General features: G+C 40.1%; 1 protein-coding gene across 4 annotated transcripts in view; it reads left to right on the top strand.

The window, feature by feature from the left end:
* Window positions 1–20,965, top strand: part of Epb41l4a (erythrocyte membrane protein band 4.1 like 4A) — a 276,057-nt gene that overhangs the window by 166,903 nt on the left and 88,189 nt on the right. For all 4 annotated transcript variants that reach the window (XM_008829628.3, XM_029561863.1, XM_029561865.1 and 1 more), the window contains exons 10-12: window positions 8,266–8,357; window positions 10,384–10,461; window positions 16,758–16,879. In XM_008829628.3, the coding sequence (XP_008827850.1) occupies window positions 8,266–8,357; window positions 10,384–10,461; window positions 16,758–16,879 (292 nt within the window). The remainder of the gene's footprint in view (window positions 1–8,265; window positions 8,358–10,383; window positions 10,462–16,757; window positions 16,880–20,965) is intronic.

Here is a 20,965-nt window from a genome sequence, read left to right as displayed (position 1 = left end):
TTTTTTTCTCCTAGAAATCACTTTATATCAGTTTATCAAGAAGTTTCCAGTTCTTTTTTTGGGTTTTCTTTTGTAGTGCTGGAGACTGAGCCCAGGGCCTTGTGAATGCTATGCAAGCACTCCACCACTGAGCCTCTGCCCCTCATTCTTCTGCAGGCTTCACTGAGCGTATATCCCACAGTACATTCAACTCATGCTTAAGCCTGGCTGCTTAGGCAGTTTTAAAGATTTTGCATTTATAAATTTTCCTTCATTCAGCAACTATACACCTGTATTTTTGGAGTGGCCTTTGTGGCGTGGGTTCCTTGGAGTGGGATTTGATCAAAGGACAATGGCATGCATAGTTTTGTTTGGCATTTCTGACTCCTTTCAGAGTTATACCATTTTTCACTTCTCTCTACAGTGTGTGAAAGTCCTGGAACTGTAGATTACCAGGTGTGACCCTCTTAGCAATATTTGTACCCTGATTCCACATGGCAGTTTGGTTGGAGTCTTTCAGATTAGTGAACTGTTGGAATTGTGATTGGTTAACATGGCTTAAGTCCAAGGCTGCTATCCCCTACCTAACCTTGGGCAGTTTATTAATGGTGTATCACCTTTATCCCTTACCTGCAGAGGAGAATGGTAACATCTGTCCGTGGAAGTGCTGAAAGTCCAAAGTTAATGTGAACTAGATACCTCATCTGTGCCTATTAGCTGGGGCTGTCTTGGCATTGGGCCCCTCATTCCTACTAAAGTCTTATACAGGAAGGGCAGTTGGGGATCGACTACCTTGTTCCTCCCAGTCTTGCCCCGTGATAGCTTGTGCCAGGGCTGGAGAGACGCCTACATCTTCCAACCCAAACTTTCTTTTATTTGCTGATATGTTCTGTTAATTTTCCCCTTAATTAAATGGATAGGCCATTTGTTCAAAAGGAATGAAAATTATCCTATACAAATTATGAGTGAAGACTATCTACTATCATTAAATGTAAATAAATGGAATTAACCATTAAAAATTATAGTCTATTACCAGATGTACTTTCATTTTAATAAGCATTGCAGGTTTTGTTTTTAGGCCATTTTTAATATTTTCAAAATTTGGAATGAAAATTATCATTCAAACATATCAAGTTCCACATCTAACACAGGAATGTTGGTATTTTAGAAGTGCTATAGTTTCTGTAAAGAGAAGATGAGGTAAAGACAATGAAAACAAGAGAAGCAATCTGGACTCTCGGTTTGTGAAGCCCTCCAAAGAAGCAGCAGAATCATTTCAACAGAACAGCTCACAAATCTCCCAGAAACATGAGATTAATCTTATCTAGTTTTGGCTCATACTTTCTCTTTCTTGAATTCTTGGAGGAAGACAAACAACACAATCTAACATATCTTTTCCAAGTCTATAATTTATGTTTCTATGAAGTAGAAAAGATTAGATATCATTGTTTATCAACAGCAACTTACTCATTTAAAAAATGGTTAAATATTTTTCACATTTTTACATATTCTAAAATATAAACCTCACAACAGACAAGAGTGCTAGAATATTTTTGGTATTTTTTTGAAGTGTGTGTGTGTGTGTGTGTGTGTGTGTGTGTGTGTGTGTGTGTGTGTGTGTGTGTGTGTGTGTGTGTGTGTGTGCGCGCACACAGATGTGTGGGTGAGCATGAGTGTTCATGTGTGTGCAGGTACATGTGTATGTGACTGAGTGGAGGTCAGAGGTCAACCTCAGGTTTCCTTGCCTTCGGAGCTGTCCACCTTGTTTGGGACCTGGGGTTTGCCCATTAAGATAAGCTGTCTGTTCAGTAAGCCCCAGGGAGCCTCCTATGTTCCTGAGTGGCAGGGATTAAACTTGGGTCCATGTGCTTGCCATGTTAGCTCCCAACCCCCTGTTCGAGTTCTTTTACTATGGAATATACATGCAAAAAATGGAAGTTAATTTTACTTTCCAAAGGCTCTGCTGAAAATCACAGTAATTTTCAACTAAAACTATGTTACGCTAGGCATAGTGGCACATATCTGAAATGCCAATATATAAGAGGCAGAGACAGGATGATAGTCACAAGTTTGAGCCCAGACTGATCTACGTAGGAAGTTCTAGGCCAACCAGGGCTACATAGTAATATCCTGTCTCAAAAAAACCAAACTGGTGCTGTGTTATATACATTTCAAAAAAATTTTATAACATATATATACATGATCATACATATGTATATGATGCAGGTATATAGAGAAGTGTTTGTGTGTATCGCCATATTTTCTAAACTAGAGCACTTAAACTTTCTTGAAAGATAGTTCTTTGTCTAAATTAATTAGGAAAACAGCCCAGTACCTTAGCAGCTAGTAGAGATTCACAGTGACCATAAGCACATTAAAGAATATGAGTGATAAACCCAGCATTTCCTATACTTACCTGACCACAGCACGCTTTTATGGCACAATCATAAGGCTCTAGTGTTGTGAGAGCTGTTCTTGGGAGAATCATGTACAGACAACACTTGAAAGAACAAGATAATATATACTCAGTGTTTTAAAATTTCCTTCTGACTTTCCTTTTCAAGTAATAGTGAAAGAGGCAATTTTTTGATCAGGTTTGAATTTGGAGTGCCTAGAGGAGAAAGTAATGAAAAATGTAAAGAAAACCATTAAAACAAACACTGCGCCCAGTATCTCACATATCCTAGCACAGTTCGGTTTTGAAAACAGCAGTCATTCAATCTCACCATTTAGAAACATAAAATCTTTTCATGTACTTAAAATTCTGACTCTGATGTTAGTTTCCAGCTGAAGAATATGTGTAATTTTTCGATTTTACTTCTTGATTTTTTTAAACTTTATCAGTAGTTGAGAAGAAAATGATTTTACTCGTTTGTTGTCAGGCTTCTTTTTTATTTCTCCTTTTATGCCTAAAGGAAGTTAAATAGTACAAAATACTTATATAAATCTTCTCTAGATTGCATGCAAAAATAGCCACAGTGTTTTAAGTATTCAGTTTCTCTTTAGCCTCTTTCCCTCCTGGGTAAGCAGCCTCTCTGCTGTATTCTTCAGGTATTTGTAAAATGACTTTTTTTTTTTTTGGTCTTTTTGAGACAGGGTCTCCCTGTAGCCCCAGCTTGCCTGGAACTCGCTATGTAGACCAGGCTAGCCTTGAATTCACAGAGATCTGCCTGCCTCTGCCTCCTGAGTACTGGGATTAAAGGCATGTGCTACCATGCCTACCAAATGACTATGTCTTACCCTTGTTAGAAGTACTAACAAAATAAGCTCTTGAGTGGCCTTTGCAGTTTATCTTTTTAAAATTACATTTATTAGCTGGGCGTGGTGGCACATGCCTTTAAGTCCAGCACTCAGGAGGCAGAGGCAGGCAAACCTCTGAGAGACTGAGGTCAGCCTGGTCTACATAGTGAGTTCCAGGCCAGCTGGGGCTGCAGGGAGACCCTGTCTCAAGAAGACAAAAAAAAAATTTATTGATTTATTTGTGTATGTGTGTATGTTTGTGTGTGTATGGCACACATGTGACACAGCATATACATGGAGGTCGGTGGACAATTTATGGGAGTCGGTTTTCTCCTTCTACCATGTTGGTCCCAGGAATTGAACTCAGGTCATCAGCGTTGGCAACAAGTACCTTTACCCACTGAGTCTTCTCACTGGCCCTCATGCCCTGTATCTCGAGTTATTTCTAGTGACCTTGGATGTGGGAAATGTATAATATGTGAAAGGCACATTCATCTTCATAATTCTAAGAAGCTGGGAGAAGGCAGGATGTCTACTTATGACTGCTTCTCCAGACAAAAGGAAGGAGAAAAGAGTTGAGTCCAAGATTTGGCAAGGCACAGGGTCTGTGTCAAGAACACAGGCTTGAGAGAGACACTGAGGATGAGTAGCCCAGGAAGCTGAAGTGGCTGGACCTTCTCAGTATGAAACCCTTGCGTGATCTTGTCAGCCATGACATGGAGGAAAAGCTGAGTGAAACACATTTAGTTCTGCAATCTTTCCAAGAGCTTCAGCCAGCAAAAATGGGCAGAGCCCCAAAAGAGGAAAGGTGGTTAGGTTGTGAGTTTGTTGAGATGATACAGGTTCTGAATTCTTAACAAATGATGGAATCAGGGGTGTGATCCAATTTGTTGGGCTCCTCAGAGATCCATGGGACAGTGATATCCACATTATTTCTTAGTCACAAACGGCTTATGCTTGGTTAACTCAACAGCTACAAAGAAACAGATCCAGACAATGACTTTGCTTCTGGCATGAAATGACCAAGGCTATGAAGTTGGTGGAGTAATTTTGGAAAAAGTTGGCTTTGGATGCTCAGATAAGGTATTTTGGCAGTTGCTCAGAATGAACTTGGTCAGTTAATTAAGCAGCTGTTGTCTGTATATGAATGAGTGGACATATGCTAATGCGCTGCTGTCTGCATATGAATGAGTGAACATATGCTGATGGCCACGTCTATTTGGAAAAGGTCAGTAAGTTGGAGAGTGGTAGACAGAGAGAGACATTTGAAACGCCGTATCAGTTAATTGGTGCCAGCAGTTACTGTCATAAAAAAACTACACAGAATTTACTCAGAATACCTGGCTCCTTTTTTAGTAACATTAATCTTCCTTTGGTATTTGAATTATTCTGCCAATAATGAAACAGAAAATAGGCAGCTTGTCTTGAAGCCTTCTTATAAATGGAGAATGAGTTCATACTTGTAGTTTTTTGCAGCAGAGGTAATTAGAAGGCTTTGTGAGAGACTCCTTTGTACCTTTAATATTCTTTGCTCAGGAAAACTTGAGAAAAACCTGATTCTGCTTGGATTTGAAGTGCCTTTTATCCCTTCATTAAGTGATGCTAGATTAAAAATATATGTTAAGAATTAGATATCCTGGGGCTGGAGAGATGGCTCAGCAGTTAAGAACCCGGGTTCGAATCTCAGCATCCACATGGCAGCTAACAACTCTCTGTAACTCCAGTCCCAGGGGATCGGACAGCCTCTTCTGACCTCCATGGGCACTGCATGACACAGGTGCACTTACCTACATTCAGGCAATACACACATACACATAAAAATAAAAAAATAAAAAAAATAATTAGATATCCTTTACCAGTTTTCTGTAGGAAAAGTAAAAATAATATAGAACGGTAAAGGACAAAGTGAAAAACATTCCAAGGAAAGTTTGAGATTTGGAGATGCATTTTATTTGTTTTTAAGACTGAATACTTTTGAATTTCTCCACTACTTTTGGAAATTTGTGTTATATAGAATTAATGCTTTTGAAAATTTGACTTAGGTACTTACACGATATCTTCTTGGTCACTGTTTCCTGGAGGTGCTAAGTCCCAGGGGGCCCTGCCACACCTGATGCCACCCTTATTAAGAAGTGCAGGGCAGGAGAAGGTGCTTAGTGTCAGAGGGGGAGGCAGCCAGTTCTGGTACTCACTTTACCTTAGCAACTTACCCTGATAGAATGCATGCAGAAGCAAACTTTTAAATAACCTGTGTGCTCTATTTCAGTATGATCCAATCATCTTCAAAAACATTCACCCCTTATAATAGCAATGGTGGCAGATTCTGAGGAAAGGACCCGGGGACAGTGTCATTGTGTATCCTCTTTAATAACGGTGCTTTTCTCTGTCTCTCTGTCTTTCTTTGTCTCTGTCTCTGTCTCTCTGTCTCTCTGTCTCTCTCTCTCTCCCCCACTCTTTCTCCTCTCCCTCTCCCTCTCTCTCTCTCCCTGTCCCTCTCCCTCTCCCTCTCCCTCTCTCTCTTAACTTTTTAAAGAGAACACTGAAAGAAGACTGATTCCTCTTAGAAGTACACACTCCCATTTCCTCACGAGTCTGGCCCTTCCTACCCTGCCCAGCCTCCTCGCTCCTCCTGCCTCAGTTTCCTTTGCTACTGAGGAAAAACACTTTCTGAATTCATTGGATTTCTTCCTCATCTCTCATTTAATGATTACTACAACTTTCACAAAAGTCACCAAATACTGTCACTGTGAAATGCAGTAACTTCCTTTGAAGTTTCACCTTTCTGTGTCCCTGGAGACTTGAGCTGTCTCTTCCCAGCTTCTCAGACACCTTTGTCTTCTGGTTCATTTTGACCCACTTGCCCCACCTCACAAGCACCTTCCTGTAACTCACCTTTAGCCATCTGTCCTGTGTTTTTAAATTTAAATTTTTTTTTTATGTGTATGAGTGTATTGCCATGTGTGTAAGTGCACCCATGTCGTGCAATGCCTGCAGAGGTCAGAAGTGGGCAACAAATCCCCTGGAACTGAAGTTACAAACAGTTGTTAGCTACTATGAGGGTGCTGGGACTTGAACCCAGATCCTCTGCAAGAGCAGTCAGTGCTCCTAACCCGGAGCCATCTCTCCAGCCCCTGTCTTCCCTCTCTCATATACTCTTAGGGGAGAGTGCTTTTGCTGGTAGCCATGAGCTGTCTTCTGAGGGTGGGACCTGCATGCTGATCTGCCCGCTTTGCATTCTGTGGATACTGCAGCATGATGTCTTAGCCAGTCTTATTATTCATTCTGTCACCACCCAAAGCCCTAGTTTTTCCCATTTGCTATCTGTCAATAATTAGTAGCACCACCCCCCCAAACCCTAAAACAAATAAATAGAAAAACCCCACAAAACCCTGAGAATCACCCTAAATTAGATTTTGGAACTAGCCTTGCTTTAATGTGAACTTGTGGCTGTGCTTCTGTCCATCCCACATTTTACAAATACACTCCTAAGTTAGGCAGCGTCAGACCAGTTGGGCCTGGGAGGAATTTCATATATATAAATGTGAAATTCCTTGTCAAAAGGGTGGACAACTCATTTCAGTTATTCTTATTCACTGCCAATGTTTATAAGTCGATAGTATACTCATTTCAGGGAATTTCTATGTTTGATACTGGAGTTTGGTTTTTCAATTTGAAGCTAAATTAGCAACACAGAGCTTCATTGAACTTGTGGCTCTCATTCTCTTCTGCTTAGTTTTCTACTTAGTCACTCATAATAATATTTTGAAAAAAATTAGAATCACCCTTAATGTGTTCTTTGTTTCTTTTTAATTTTTTTTATTTTTATTTTTATTGTCTTTTTGAGACAGGGTCTTCCTGTGGCCCTATCTGTCCTGGAACTCACTATGTAGACCAGGCTGGCCTTGAACTCACAGAGATCCACCTGCCTCTGCCTCCCAAGTGCTGGGACTAAAGGTGTGCGCTACCATGCTCGGCTTCTTTTTTAATATTTTATTTATTATTTTTATTTTATGTGTATGAGTATATTGCCTCCATGTATATAAGTGCACCCATGTCGTGCAGTGCCCACAGAGGCCAGGAGAAGGCATTGGCTCCTCTGGTACTGGTGTTAAGGAGGGTTATTAGTCACCATGCGGATGCTGAGAACCAAACTGGGTTCTCTGCAAGAGCAGCCAGTGCTTTTAACGACTGACCCAACGTTCCAGCCCCTGTTCTTAGTTTCTTATGTATTAAATGTGTTAGAGAATCAAATAACTACTAGATTCATATATTGTGTATTTATTACATGGCAGAATGTCTATGATATAATTTTATTTTATCCACCCAGTAGCTTGATGCAGTGGAGGCTACTCCTCCCAGAAGTTCTTCCTGAGACTCTTGAGACACAGTTTAAGTGTGACCTCTACATCTCTGAAAGTAAGAGAGTTAGGGCTATATTTATGGACATCTCTGGTTTTCTTAGGAGCTGAATTCCACAGTCAGTATTTTGTGTGTATTAGTGACCCCCTATGATTGGTAATCTTGCAGGCCTCCTGTGCCATTGCCTGACTTATCCATAGTCATGACATAATATAGAAGGAGATAATAAAGGTGACTGCAATAAGATTTAAATAGGATTTATGGGGACTGGAGAGATGGCTCAATGGTTAAGAGCACTGGCTTCTCTTGCAGAAGACTCAGGTTTGAATCCCAGCACCCACGTGGCAGCTAACAACCATCTGTAACTCCAGGTTCAGGGGATCTGACACCCTCTTCTGACCTCTGAGGGTATTGTACAACATGAGGTGCACTTACATGCATGCAGGCAGTTGACTCATACACATAAAATAAAATAAAAATAATAAAATAGATAGGATTTATGTTTTATAATTTTAGTCAGTGAAAAGTAATTTTTAATGTAACCTTCCAAGGATAAGTTACCAAGAAATAATTATTTTTCTATTTTCTATGAGATTCTCTCTGTTTATCTGAATTTCTGCTACCTAAGTGTTGCCATCTGAAGAGTGTTATGGTCAGTAATTGGTATTCTCTCCCTGTCTCTTGCAGTGTAATGAAACTTCATTTTTTTTCGAAGCTCGGAGTAAAACTGTTTGCAAGCACCTTTGGAAGTGCAGTGTAGAGCATCACACATTTTTTAGGTATGTTAATGGAAGGTTTTCCACTGTTCTAATAAGTGAAAATAGCATTGTTTTTCATAACAAGCATTCTGTTCTGTTTACAAATTTAGAAATATTCCTGTAATTTGTTCAGCTCTTAATTTTCTGGACACATTGATGCATATATATATATATGCACACACATATATTTGTGTGTGTGTGCATACATGTGTTCAGATAGATCTACTTTGTCCATTCTATAATAAAGAACCAGGGATAAATATATTTAAAGTTTAAAGTTTGTGTAAACAGTAAAGGCTTAGCTAGCATTTATGTGATGTGGATATGCAGTGTTTTGCTGTGAATGCACTACATTTGCAATGCCTATGAGTTATCTAAGTGGAGATGTGGTTGGGTGGACAGGGCTTGCTGAAGGTTGTTGATATAATGTGAATAGATGCTCAAGACAGAAGGGGCCAGGTGAGGTCACCAAGGAGAAGATGAAGAGAGAGAAGAAAAAATGAAGCTGAGCTGGACCCTCCCTGCATTTGGAGGATGGAAAGAGCCATTTGAGAGCAGGAGAGAGAGCAGCCAGGAGAGGGTGTCATGTACCAGGAAAGGAGGTAGATGCCAGCAAGTACATGCTGTGGTCCTGGGAGTCAGATAAGATCCTGACTGAGAATGGGCTGTTGGATCATTGGATTGTGGGCACACTTTTTGTTTTATTTTGTTAGACACTAAATAGCCTTCGCTGGCCTGGAACTCACTATGTAGCTCAGGCTGGGATAGGATATTTGGGCCTCTGCCTCTGCCTCTGCCTCTGCCTCCCATGTACTGGGATTACAGGCATGTGTTACTACACTCAGCTCTGTGGACATATTTTCTGCATTATTGTACTTCATTGTTTCATGTCCCTGTGTTGTAAGGTAAAACAAAAACTGAGCTGGTAACACATTGTTTATTAAATCAAGATTGAATTCTCCGCCTTATTCTTATACTATTATTGTGGATCACTTTCTTTGGTCTTGGAGTATTCTCACAAAATGACCTGTATCATCCTTTGTACAGTTTGTATTAGGGGAGGGAAGAAACTCAGAAAGCCCAAGGCTTTGCTTCCAGTTCAGTGGGAGCCCAGGAGCTCCCCATGATGTTGTCTGTTGAAGGACCTAGAAATGAGAAGTGTTGGGATATATTGTACAAGAAAGAGTAAACGCCCACATCTGCTGTGACTAGCTGCCATGAAACCTGCACATGAGGAAATTAGCACAGTGACAGAATTCCTAAGATGTTTAAGCATAGAAGATAAATTGAATGACAGCTAAAACTTCCTAGAAAAATAGTATATATAATATTTTTCAGAAAGCATGAGTGTTTGATATTTACATATACAACATCCCAAGGTATAGCTGTTTTCAAATTTGGCTTGAAATAGCTGATTATTGGACTGGAGAGATGGTTCATGGGTTAAGAGAACTTGCTTCTCATGGGACTGAAGAGATGGCTCAGCAGTTAAGAACACTGACTGTTCTTGCAGAAGATCCAGGTTCGAGTCCCAGCACCCACATGGCAGCCAACAACTGTCTGTAACTCCAGTTCCAGGGGATCTGACAGCCTCTTCTGTCCTCCTTGGGCACTGCATGACATGGCTACACTTTCGGACATGCAGGCATAACACTCATATACATAAAATAAAAAACAATAAATGAAATACTTAAAAAAAAAAAAAAAAAAAGAAGTTGCTTCTCTAGTAGAGAACCTGAGTTCAGTTCCTAGCATCTATGTCAGGTGGTTACTCCAGCTCCAGGGAATCCAACACCTTCTTCTGCCCTCCGTGGGCACCTGCACTCATGTTGCACATACCTACATAGACAAACACATGTATATGTGATTAAAAATAAAATCATTTTTAAATGCCTGATTATTTTCTGTCAATGTAAAGAGTAAAATATTTTGACTAGCTCTGTTAAATAGCATTGCATTATTATGTTTTCTATATAGTTTTATGCTTAAATGTTGTACAGGTATCTGTGTTTATGAGTCTTTGGTTTCCTTTTTAAAAATTAATTAGAATGCCAGAAACAGAATCAAATTCATTGTCACGGAAACTCAGCAAGTTCGGATCTGTAAGTTATAAACACCGGTACAGGTAAATGAATTTTTTTCCTTGGGGTTTGTGCGTGTAAATAAATATTTAATTCAACTGCCCACATGTATGTACAATGTATGTACAATGGCGTATATGGCTTTTTCTTTTTTTCCTCTGCAGTGCCAATGCATTTTATAACTAAATATGTCTAGACATAAATTATTTTCCAGTTTTAACTATATTTAGTATCTCCATTCAATATATAAAGTTAAGGACTTTTAGAACACAGAATTTATTATAGTCAGGATTGCATTTTGATACAATTATCAGTTATTTCCTATTCTGATCTGTGATTATGAAACAAATCAGATCTTCTGGATAGTAGCTGACTGGTGGTATTCTTAGAAGATTCAGTTGATCCCATATTGAACACAATGTGTATTTTACATTCCATGTTAAAATGATTTTTATATACAAAACTACTATATGCATAAAGCCTGCTTCTAGTAGGCTAATTATATTTTCAATTTACCGAGAACTCCAGTGCCTCGATGGCTCAACATTCTCCATTGTTTCATTTGAGCAGCAAGGTCTTCTGTCATATCATCCATGTTAGCTTATGAGGAAACTGAGACTCAGAGAAGCCAGGGACTGGTCAAGATCACCCAGCTAGGAAGCAGTCAAGTGCCTCTGTTTTGAACCATTAGATTTTATCCTGTAGAGAGAAGCTTGACCACCATGCCACTGGGCAGGTGCTAGAGTCTTTTTTTTTTTTTTTTTTTATAATACCAGGATTAAAAGTGGGAATGAGAGCCAGGCGTGGTGGTGCACGCCTTTAATCCCAACACTCAGGAGGCAGAGGCAGGTGGATCTCTGTGAGTTCAAGGCCAGCCTGGTCTACATAGTAAGTTCCAGGACAGCTAGGGCTACAGGGAGACCCTGTCTCAAAAAGCCAAAAAAAAAAAAAAAAGGGGGAATGGGGGGGCGGGGCTGGAGAGATGGCTCAGCAGTTAATAGCACTGGCTGTTCTTGCAGAGAACCCGGTTTGGGTTCGATTCCCAGCACCCACATGGTGGCTAACAAATGTCCTAACTCCAGTTCCAGGGACTCCAGCACCCTCTTCTGACCTCCTCAGGCATTGCATGACACGGGTGTACTTACACGCATGCAGGCAATACATTCACACACACAAAACATAAAAATTTTTAAAAAGTGGGAATGAGGGGCTGGAGAGATGGCTCAGTGGTTAAGAACACTGACTGTTCTTGCAGAGGACCCAGGTTCGAATCCCAGCACCCAAATGGCAGCTAACAACTGTCTGTAACTCCAGTTCCAGGGGATCCAACAGCCTCTTCTGTCCTCCGCCAGCATTGCACGACATGGGTGCACTTACCTACATGCAGGCAATACACACATACACATAAAAAGAATAAATTTTTTTTTTTAAAAAGTGGGAATGAGTACATTTTGAAAAAAAAAAAAATTGTTTTATTTCAATTCCTTCTGTTAAGTAGGGATCTGTGATGTACAAGGTGTGTGGTTAGGACCCCAGAGATACAATGAGTCAGATCTAAATCACCCTGCTTTCTAAGAAATGGAGTGTCATCTAGACTGAGAAGCAGGTCCCCAGGCCTTATAAAACCAAGCAGGGTGCAGAAATGCCACCCAAGAGATAGGACACTATTTTATCAGTTGATTAGAGACATTCCTGTATGAAGTCTTAAATTTGAGACAAAAGACAATGAGAATGAGTAATAGTAGATATTCAGTGTGTTCCTCTGTCTATGCTATTCAGTTAATATTTGATGACTTAAAAAAAAGAGTTAAATGTTACTTATTATAGGTATTTTTTATTTTATATGAAGGTTTTTATTGATACTTACATATTTAGCCTTCAGGTTTTCAGGGTTCCTCCTTAGACTATGATATAAGTATGAGGAATTTAAGGAAAGATACTTTTATTCTGAGAAGAACACGTAAGAGCCAATATTTGTACTCTTCTTCAAATTATAGTATTGCCAAGGCTAGAGAGAAAATACTTAAATCTGTGTCCTTGTCACTGGACTGCACCTGGCACAAAGGCATCTGTCATAGTGTTTAGAATATTAAAATTATAATCATGCTAATTAACGTATGCTGTAGTTAGTTGGCTTTTGCAAATGTAGCCATACCTGATTTCTCAAATTTATTGAAATGCAAATAGTGTAGCTACTGGGACTTGTTATTAGAACTTATTTTTATTGGATTTTGCATATTAAGTATCTTTTTTTTTCTCAGAAAGTAATTAAAGGTAACTTTTGTAGGATTGGAGGCTCTGCTAAATCTGTTCTAATTTCATAGTTAATGTTAGCTGCCTAATAAATCTTGGTGAAACTGAATCTATGTATCTGTTTGTAAGAAGCACTAACCTCATACCACCTGTGGGAGTGAGGCATTTCATCTCTCTGGTCAGAGATCAGGCAGGATGGGCCTCCGATTGCTGGTGCTCACTAATGCAGATTCTTTACTGACAAAAACTGACAAATTACCAGCCTTTAACCTCTATCACATGCCTGCCCCTTTGTTGAAATAATCTATAGATATGCTGGAATGAAAGCAGAGCTCTGGAATACATAGTCCCCATAGTCCCCTCCTTGTAGGCTGTGAGAGTAGTTGGGGTGGGAGAAGAACTGTGTCCCATGGCTGCAGTGTGTGAATGTGAATGTCTGTGTATATGAGTGTGCCTGTTTACAGTGGTGTGTGTGTGTGTGTGTGTGTGTGTGTGTGTTTAGAGTGGTGTGTGTACCTGTTTAGAGTGATGTGTGCACCTGTTTAGAGTGGTGCACCTGCTTAGAGTGGAATGCATGTGTTGTGTATGTGGTGGAGGAAGACAAGATTTCTGGCCTCTGCTCTCTTCTCTCTGCAAAATGCCAGAATGATTCTTGAACATTTTGGGAAATGAGTTGTGAGTTGAGAAGGGAAAAAAATCAGATATTTTAAATGATAATGGATAATCGGATTTCAAAATTAAATTGAGGAAAAGGCTGAACTGAAATCTGGTATTTTAATTCTGTTTGTTTTGCGGGACCAATAATCTGAAATGGAGACTGATTAAATCTTTGATTAAATATTTTGTTACATATTGGTATCTCCATCTTGGAGCTCCTTAAAAATTAGCCTTCCCCCTTAACTGTTGTTAAGCTTATTGTGTGGAATTCATGCCCGAGAAGCAGGCCTCCTCCCTGCAGAATGAAATCACAGTAGTGCTCAGATTTCATGAAGTGTGGAAGAGAGACTTGGTTCTCAAGAGAACCTCCTTGTGTCGGGTGCTTTCACGTGTGCTGCTTTATTTGATCTGCACAGTGGCCCACCAAAGGAAGCATCGGGTCCCCAATTATAGGGTAGAAATTGGAGCCCTCCCCGAGTAAAGTAATTAAGCTAAGAACCCTTGAACAGCAAATCTGCTATCTGAAGCCAGGCATCTCTGTCTTGTTCTTTCCCTCTCCCTTGCTTTGATGCTGAAGGGCTGCTGGCTTTGCCACTCAAAATGGAGAGGATGCCTGTGCCAGGGTGTGAGGAGGCAGGGAAGCAGGGCATCATGGAAGTAGAGCTCTTTCTTCTCTCAGCAGAGAGCCACCAGACCTGAAGGACTCCTGTTACACACTGCTGGCTTCTCTACACCCTTCACTTTATACCACCGGGAAATACACACTCTAAGAATTAGTGCAGTGTGGTATTAATGAGGAGAAGGAGACTGTGGAGATTTTAGAAAATAACCCGAAGACCACATCGTTAGGGAAAGGCAGAGCTGAGTTTTTCACAGGTCTTAGAATTTCAAACTAAATGGTTAAGTGTGCCATTCCCTCCTCCATGCAAACAGACTGATGTATTCTGACCAGACGGGGGTCAGAAATGTGCTCTAGGCCTGGGTCCTGTACAACCTGTAGCAGATTAGTTTATGCTTTTGGACCTTAGTCTTTAATCTTGTGATATGATTTTCTCATTACTTATTTGTTCCCGAGAGAGAAACCATGAAGAAAAATTGAATAATAAAGTACAATCTCATTATAAAATATCTCTCAGTGGTCTGCAGCTTGGGTTGTGTTTTTATGGCTCTGTGAAGTGAGGTACACAGTATCCAAGTCTTTTCAATATCAGAGTTGATAGTGTGATATCAGTAAATCTCATCTTCATGCTCCAAACCATATATAAGTATGGAATTTTGTCTTCCTGTGGAATTGTTTAAGCTTTTAAGAAATTTGTTACCTTATGTATCTTTGAAAAAATAGTTGTTTCAAGTGAAAGAAAAACCTATCACAGCTTGTTCCCCTCCTCCACAACTCCCACCAACCACTGGGCATGAAGCATGATTGCCGTGGAAAGTGGGCCTTAGTTTTCTCAGTAGTTCATTCTCAGCAGTACCCCGGGTTGACCTGATGAGAACTTGTTATTTATGACTGTTGCAGGAACTTTTATTTTCAATGAAAGTGGATGATAAGGAGGGGAAACAGGCTCAGAAGCACATAAGAGATGAATTTCCTGTGTAAATATTTTTTAGTTTGTTTTGGAGAGATATTCACTAATATTTATAGGATCTATAGGATTCACCAACATTTAGGTCAATAGAGTTTGAGACTATTAAAAGACTTTCCTTCCCCCAACCACGGATGGCTCTAATTGTAGTGAATAGAGCTAGACATATAGAAATACATTTTTCTTGTACCTAAATCATATTTTCTTAAATGAAATCCAACAAATTCTTTTTTTAATTTTAAAGTTTTTATTTATTATTTTTATTTTATGTGTATGCACATATTACCTGCTGGGATTTGAACCTAGGTCTTCTGCAAGAACAATCAGTGTTCTTAACTGCTGAGCCATCTCTCCAGTCCCAGAAATCCAACAAATCCTATAGTTACAGAATACATTCTCAGTAAGAAGAGTGGTCACTGAAATCTAGCAAGTGAAAATTTATGATTCCTTTGGGAAATTTGTTGAGAAGGTTAGCCCCTCTGTGTGTGTGTGTGTGTGTGTGTGTGTGTGTGTGTGTGTGTGTGTCTGTGTGTCTGTGTGTGTTTGTGTGCATGCAGGCATGGTTGTATGGTTGTTGTTGAGTTCTTTATAGTTTTGAGAAATGAGGTAGTTTATCAGGGAGAGCTGCAGAGGAGCTTAGAGGCATGCCAGACCTCCCCTGTGGCCTGGCTTTCAGAGGGCAAGGGAGAAAAGAGGGAAGCGAGGTCTGTCATGACTTTGTGTGGGTCATTAACATATTACCTGTCTCCCTTATGTTCCTATAACTTGGGCTTTTCCAAGCATGCTCCCTTAGCTGAATGGCACTCAGGTGAAGCCTGAGTGGTTTTTAGCAGCTTTTCAGCACTGTGACAAAATATCTAAGAGAAATACACTGAAAGGAGGAAAGGTTGATTTTGGTTCATGGTTTTGGAGATGACAGTTGAAGGTTAGCTGGCTCCATTACCTTGTGCCCCAGGTGAGGCAGAGCTTCGTGGAGGTGAGATGTGCAGTGGAGGAGGGTGATCACCTTATGCTGGGGGGTCAGAGAAGAAGAGATAGATAGGCCTGGGACCAGATATGTATTACATATCTGCTCGAAAGGTACGCCTCAGTGACCTACTTCCTTCAACTAAGCCTCCACCTTCTAAAGGACCATTGGGTTATAAACTAATCAATGTTTAATCCATGGGTCACATTATCAGCTTCACAATCTCGTCGCCTCTCATTTATGCCACCAGCACTTCAACACATAAAACTTTTAGGGGGACATGTCCTATTTAAACCACAACACCAGGGAAGTTTGGTCTCCAAATCCTCACAAAATCTTCAGAGAGGAAGCTCCTTGTGTGAGCGTCTAGACCTGGCTTCATGGACACATGATGTGTTAGATGAGGGATATAATAATAAATAACTGCTTTTGCCAGGGCAGGGCTCGGAAGAAAATCACACTGGTATTGCAGGAGATGCCTTACAGCTTGTTTTGTGAGCACAGCATGGAGAGGCTTGTGGATTACTGCCCTTGGGTAATCCACCACCATGACTTCTCTGTGTTTAGCTAACAATAAAGAGCTCAAAGCCAGCAGTTGTTTTCATTTCTAGCCTGTCATTCTGCCCCAATATAAACCTAACTCTCCTTTTAGTAAATCTTCCCTTCTGGCCATTCCCTCAGCAAATTCTTTTTATCTAACATAAACTGCTACTTCCTTATTCATTATTATAAGGAAAATCGGCTAAAAATCTCTACATACTTATGGCCAGTTGAATCTGTGCATTTTTTCTTCTTTGCAGATGTTCTGACTAGGTTGTTGAAATTTCATGGTTGTATGGTTTTACTTTTGCTAATCAAAGTGTTGCATTTTTTTAAGTGGCAGGACAGCTTTGCAAATGAGCCGAGATCTTTCTATCCAGCTTCCCCGACCTGATCAGAATGTGGCAAGAAGCCGAAGCAAGACTTACCCTAAGAGAATAGCGCAAACACAGCCAGTTGGTAAGTAGTCATAGAACCCCGAGCCATCAACCTGGCATTTTCTTTTACACTGGTGTGTGAGCATGCTCAGGTGTTCACTACAGCCATGTCGTCTTTTTATTTTTAATTTTTTGTATATATCATGTGCTTGTGTAGAGGTGTATGTGTATGTGTGTGTTTGTTTGTGTGTGTGTGTGTGTGTGTGTGTGTGTGTGTGTGTGTAATGTGGATGCACACACGTACCATTGCTTGCATGTGGAGGTCAGGACAGCCTCACTTCCTACTTTGTTTGAGACCGGCCCTTATGTTGTGAGTATCTGCATATGGCAGGCTAGCTGACCCGGAGTCTCTGAGGATTCTTCTGCTTCTGCCTTCCATTTTGCTTTTTAGTTTGACCTTGAGAAGGTTCAAGCAATCAACTATCACTATTATAATTTTTTAGGAGAGTGTGTGTGTGTGTGTGTGTGTGTGTGTGTGAGACAGGGTCTCGTGTAGCCCAGGCTGGCCTCAACTATATAGATGAGGCTGGCCTTGACCTCCTGGTCTTCCTGCTCCTACTTCCCAAGTGCTGGGATTACAGGTGTGTACTACCACACTTGGCTAACAACCAGTAAGTCCTAATGAGCAAAGCAGTCACTGGAATGCCCATGACATCTGTAATGTTTATGTTTTCTTTGGGGAGGAGTTTTATTTAAGTAAAATTTTAACTGAGAAATTTCCAAGTTCAGTGTTTCTGAGAGTGAACCAAAACAATTTCTAACAAATTCTAAAAAGCAGTGCTGTTGGTATAACTTAATTGTATAGAATCTAGACGTTTTTAAATTGCTACTAGTCTTTCTTTTCATTATGAAACATAATGTGGAAAGTACATGAATGCATAGGCCTATACTCATATGATGTGATTATGGATCTCTATGTGCATATATGCACACATACGAAGTTTGTCTTAACTAGCAGCCCCAAAAGTCTGCAAGGGTGTTTCCATGTTCAAACTGTCATCATCTTGTCTCCCTAGTCAGAAGAAAGCCCTGTCTAAATCATGATAATGATTTATTTTTCATTGTAACTTTGCTATTTATATAGCCTTTCTCTAAGCAAGTTAGTTTATCCATTTTTAATGTTATACGAATAAATCATGGTATAGATTCTTTTGTGTCTTGATTCTTTTTATCAGCTTTTAAGCACTGGCATTAAAGGGCTTCCTAAGTATTCCAGTGTTTATTACTGTTAGTAGACATTGGGTTGTTAGGTTTTTTTTCAATTCTGGTACAGCCTATTTCTTTGATAAAGCCACCTAATCAGTCACTTGCAAGCTATATGTTCGGTGGTGTTTCAAGCTCACAGAGTTTCATTGCAAAGTAACATGCTGTGCCTTGTTTTGCCCTCTCCAGTGGGATATATTGAGCCTCATAATAATTCTGTGAGGCAAGGCATTGAAAAGTATATTTTCACTATACAGCTGAGGAAAACATGGTCCTAGAATCTATATAGAGGCAGATACTATATATAGTGACAGGAACCCAGGTCTCCAGGTGTTTTGGCCATAGTCTATGAAATGAATAGAACCAAAGAAAATTATTTTATGTGTATGAGTATTTTTTTCCTGCATGTATGTAAGTGTGCCCATGTGTGCAGTGCTGGAGGTGGGGGATGGGGGCAAAAGTGGACGTCAGATCCTCCGGAACTGGAGTTATAGATGATTGTTAGTTACCATGTGGGTTCTGGGAACTGAACTCAGGTCCTTTGGAAGAGCAGCCAGTGCTCTTAAACCCTAAACCATCTCTTCAGCCCCCGAATAGAATTTTTGATAACAATAATTATCATCTGACGATTGTATGTTATTGAGTATGTTAAAGCTGTAATGAAATGCTTCTTCTCAAAAAAATTTTTAAAAATATTAAAAAAATATTGTCATTATTTGCAGTCACTCTGCTAGGCTTTAACACCAGGTTTTCTTTTTTAATTTTAATTTCTTTTTAAATGATGCAATAACAAAACCCCACAAATTTTCACATATTTATTCATGTGGTGCCATGTAAGATTTCAATACGTGTGTACACTGCATGGAGTTTAGGTCAGTTTAAATATATTTATGTTCTCAAAAAAAAAAAGAATTTTTGTATTTTGACATTTGCTGCTTCATTCCAGCCTCATATCAAGCCCACGAAGAAAGGATATCAGTCTCCTCCACCATTCTGGGGTGTGAGGATGACCTGACTTACCATTTCTAAAGTCATTTTAACCTGTCTGATTATGGGTCTTCTCCTCTCATTGATCTTTGAAAGATACATTTCTTTTTATGTATATTTCATATTGAAATTTTGTGTATTTCATGCAATACGTCTTAATCATGTTTAGACTCCTTCCCATATCTGTGCCCTCCCACAGCCCACCCACTGGATAGTTCATGGATTCTGTCATATATGTGAAGGCCTAGCAAGTCAATTTTGTGTACCCAGCTGTCCCTCAGTGTGAGTCCATCCACTGGAGTCTGTTCAACCTGTCTAGTGTCTCTCCCTTAAAGAAAACCAACTTTCCCCCACCCAGCAGTGATCAGCTGCCAATAGTTCCTCAGCTAAGGTTGGGGCCTCCTGACCATTTCCCCATTTCTATGCTGGGTTTTTGTCTGAGTTTGTGTGTGTATTCTGTCACTGTTGCTGTAAGTTCATATTGGCAAGTTCCCAGAAACCTGGAAGATTATGTTTCTTTATAGCCATGCACCACCCCTGGCTCTTACAGTCTTTCTGCCCTCTCTTCAGAAATGGTCCGTGAGCCCTAAGTGAGTGAGGTTTAATATAAGAGTCCTATCCAGGGACATGTACTATGGAGCCTCTTGCTCTCTGCTTTGACCAGGTGTGTCCTTCTGTGTTCACTGCCTTCTGTTGCATGAGGAAGAATTCACTGATGAGAGTTGAGAGTTGCATTAGTGTTCTCTCAGTCCCGCATTTCACTATGTTCTGTGAACCTTAGATGCAGAGGTTCTATTGTAGATGTGTCACTTAGGGCTGGGTATGTCACAGACACTTACTCTCTGTGTGTGACCAGTTGTGGAGCTCTGTAATACTCTCCCTCTGTTGCAAAAAGAGTCTTCTTTGATGAGTGGTGACTGGTACACTTGTCTGCAAATGTAAGGATTCATATTTAGCGTACAGTAAAAAATTATGTTTGAAGGACACAATTCTTTCTGGTTCTACAGTGGTAAACATAAAACATGGTTTAAATTTTCAGTGAGTACCTTGCTGTGTCAGTATTGCTGTTGCCCTGCACTGATGATGGCCCTAAGATTCCAAAGACAATTTGGCCAAGATTACTCTGAAGCAAATTTCGTGTGCTCTGATTACCAACTTGTCTGAGTCTGATGAGACAGAATACATTGAAACACAAGTTACACAAAATAGATTTAATTACTAAGTAGCAAAGGTCAAAAGAAGCTTAGAACCCCTTGTGAGCTAGTCCCCCAAGGCTCAAGGAAGCTTCATGGGGAAGGTAGAGTCTTAACTGAGCATGTCTCACATCCACCACACCTGAGGTACTCCATAAGGCAACTCACTCTGGATTGTACACCCAGAGGGTCACATAAACACACTGACCTAAAGCTTTGACAGGCATCCTGCTTTCAGAGGGGCAAAGCCCAGGCTGTTCTGGAAGGAACAGGAATAAGGGCTGGGTCACGTGAGACACTTCCTCCCTAACTCAGGATGTGACAATCTCCACACATTCTACAGTTTATTCTTGAGAACTACCAACTAGGAGAACTGGGTCAGTCCAAGGACAGCCAGAGAATTTTTCTGCAGTTACATAGTAAGTCAGTGTTGGCCTAAAACTCAAGTCTTCTAATGGTCAGTCTTAGAGTTTATCTTAATATATTGTATTTCTTTTTATATGTGTAGTCTGAGATACTTTTGGGCCAACTGTCCTTTGGTTATAACTAGTAAGCAGATTTTCAAATTCTGTGGTACTTCTGAAACACCAACATACCTTATAAAATTATTCTGAGAGCAACTGAGATTATCAAAAGCTTCCACCACTTCATGTCAATGTTTCATTAAACTTTCAGTGGGAAAATCACTCATGCTCTTTGTACAAACTTGCATAGGTTGCATCTTT

The sequence above is a fragment of the Nannospalax galili genome, unplaced genomic scaffold (genome assembly GCF_000622305.1).
Source record: "Nannospalax galili isolate Female #2095 unplaced genomic scaffold, S.galili_v1.0 scaffold494, whole genome shotgun sequence".
NCBI lineage: Eukaryota > Metazoa > Chordata > Mammalia > Rodentia > Spalacidae > Nannospalax > Nannospalax galili.
This window is presented reverse-complemented; position numbering and strand designations above follow the sequence as displayed.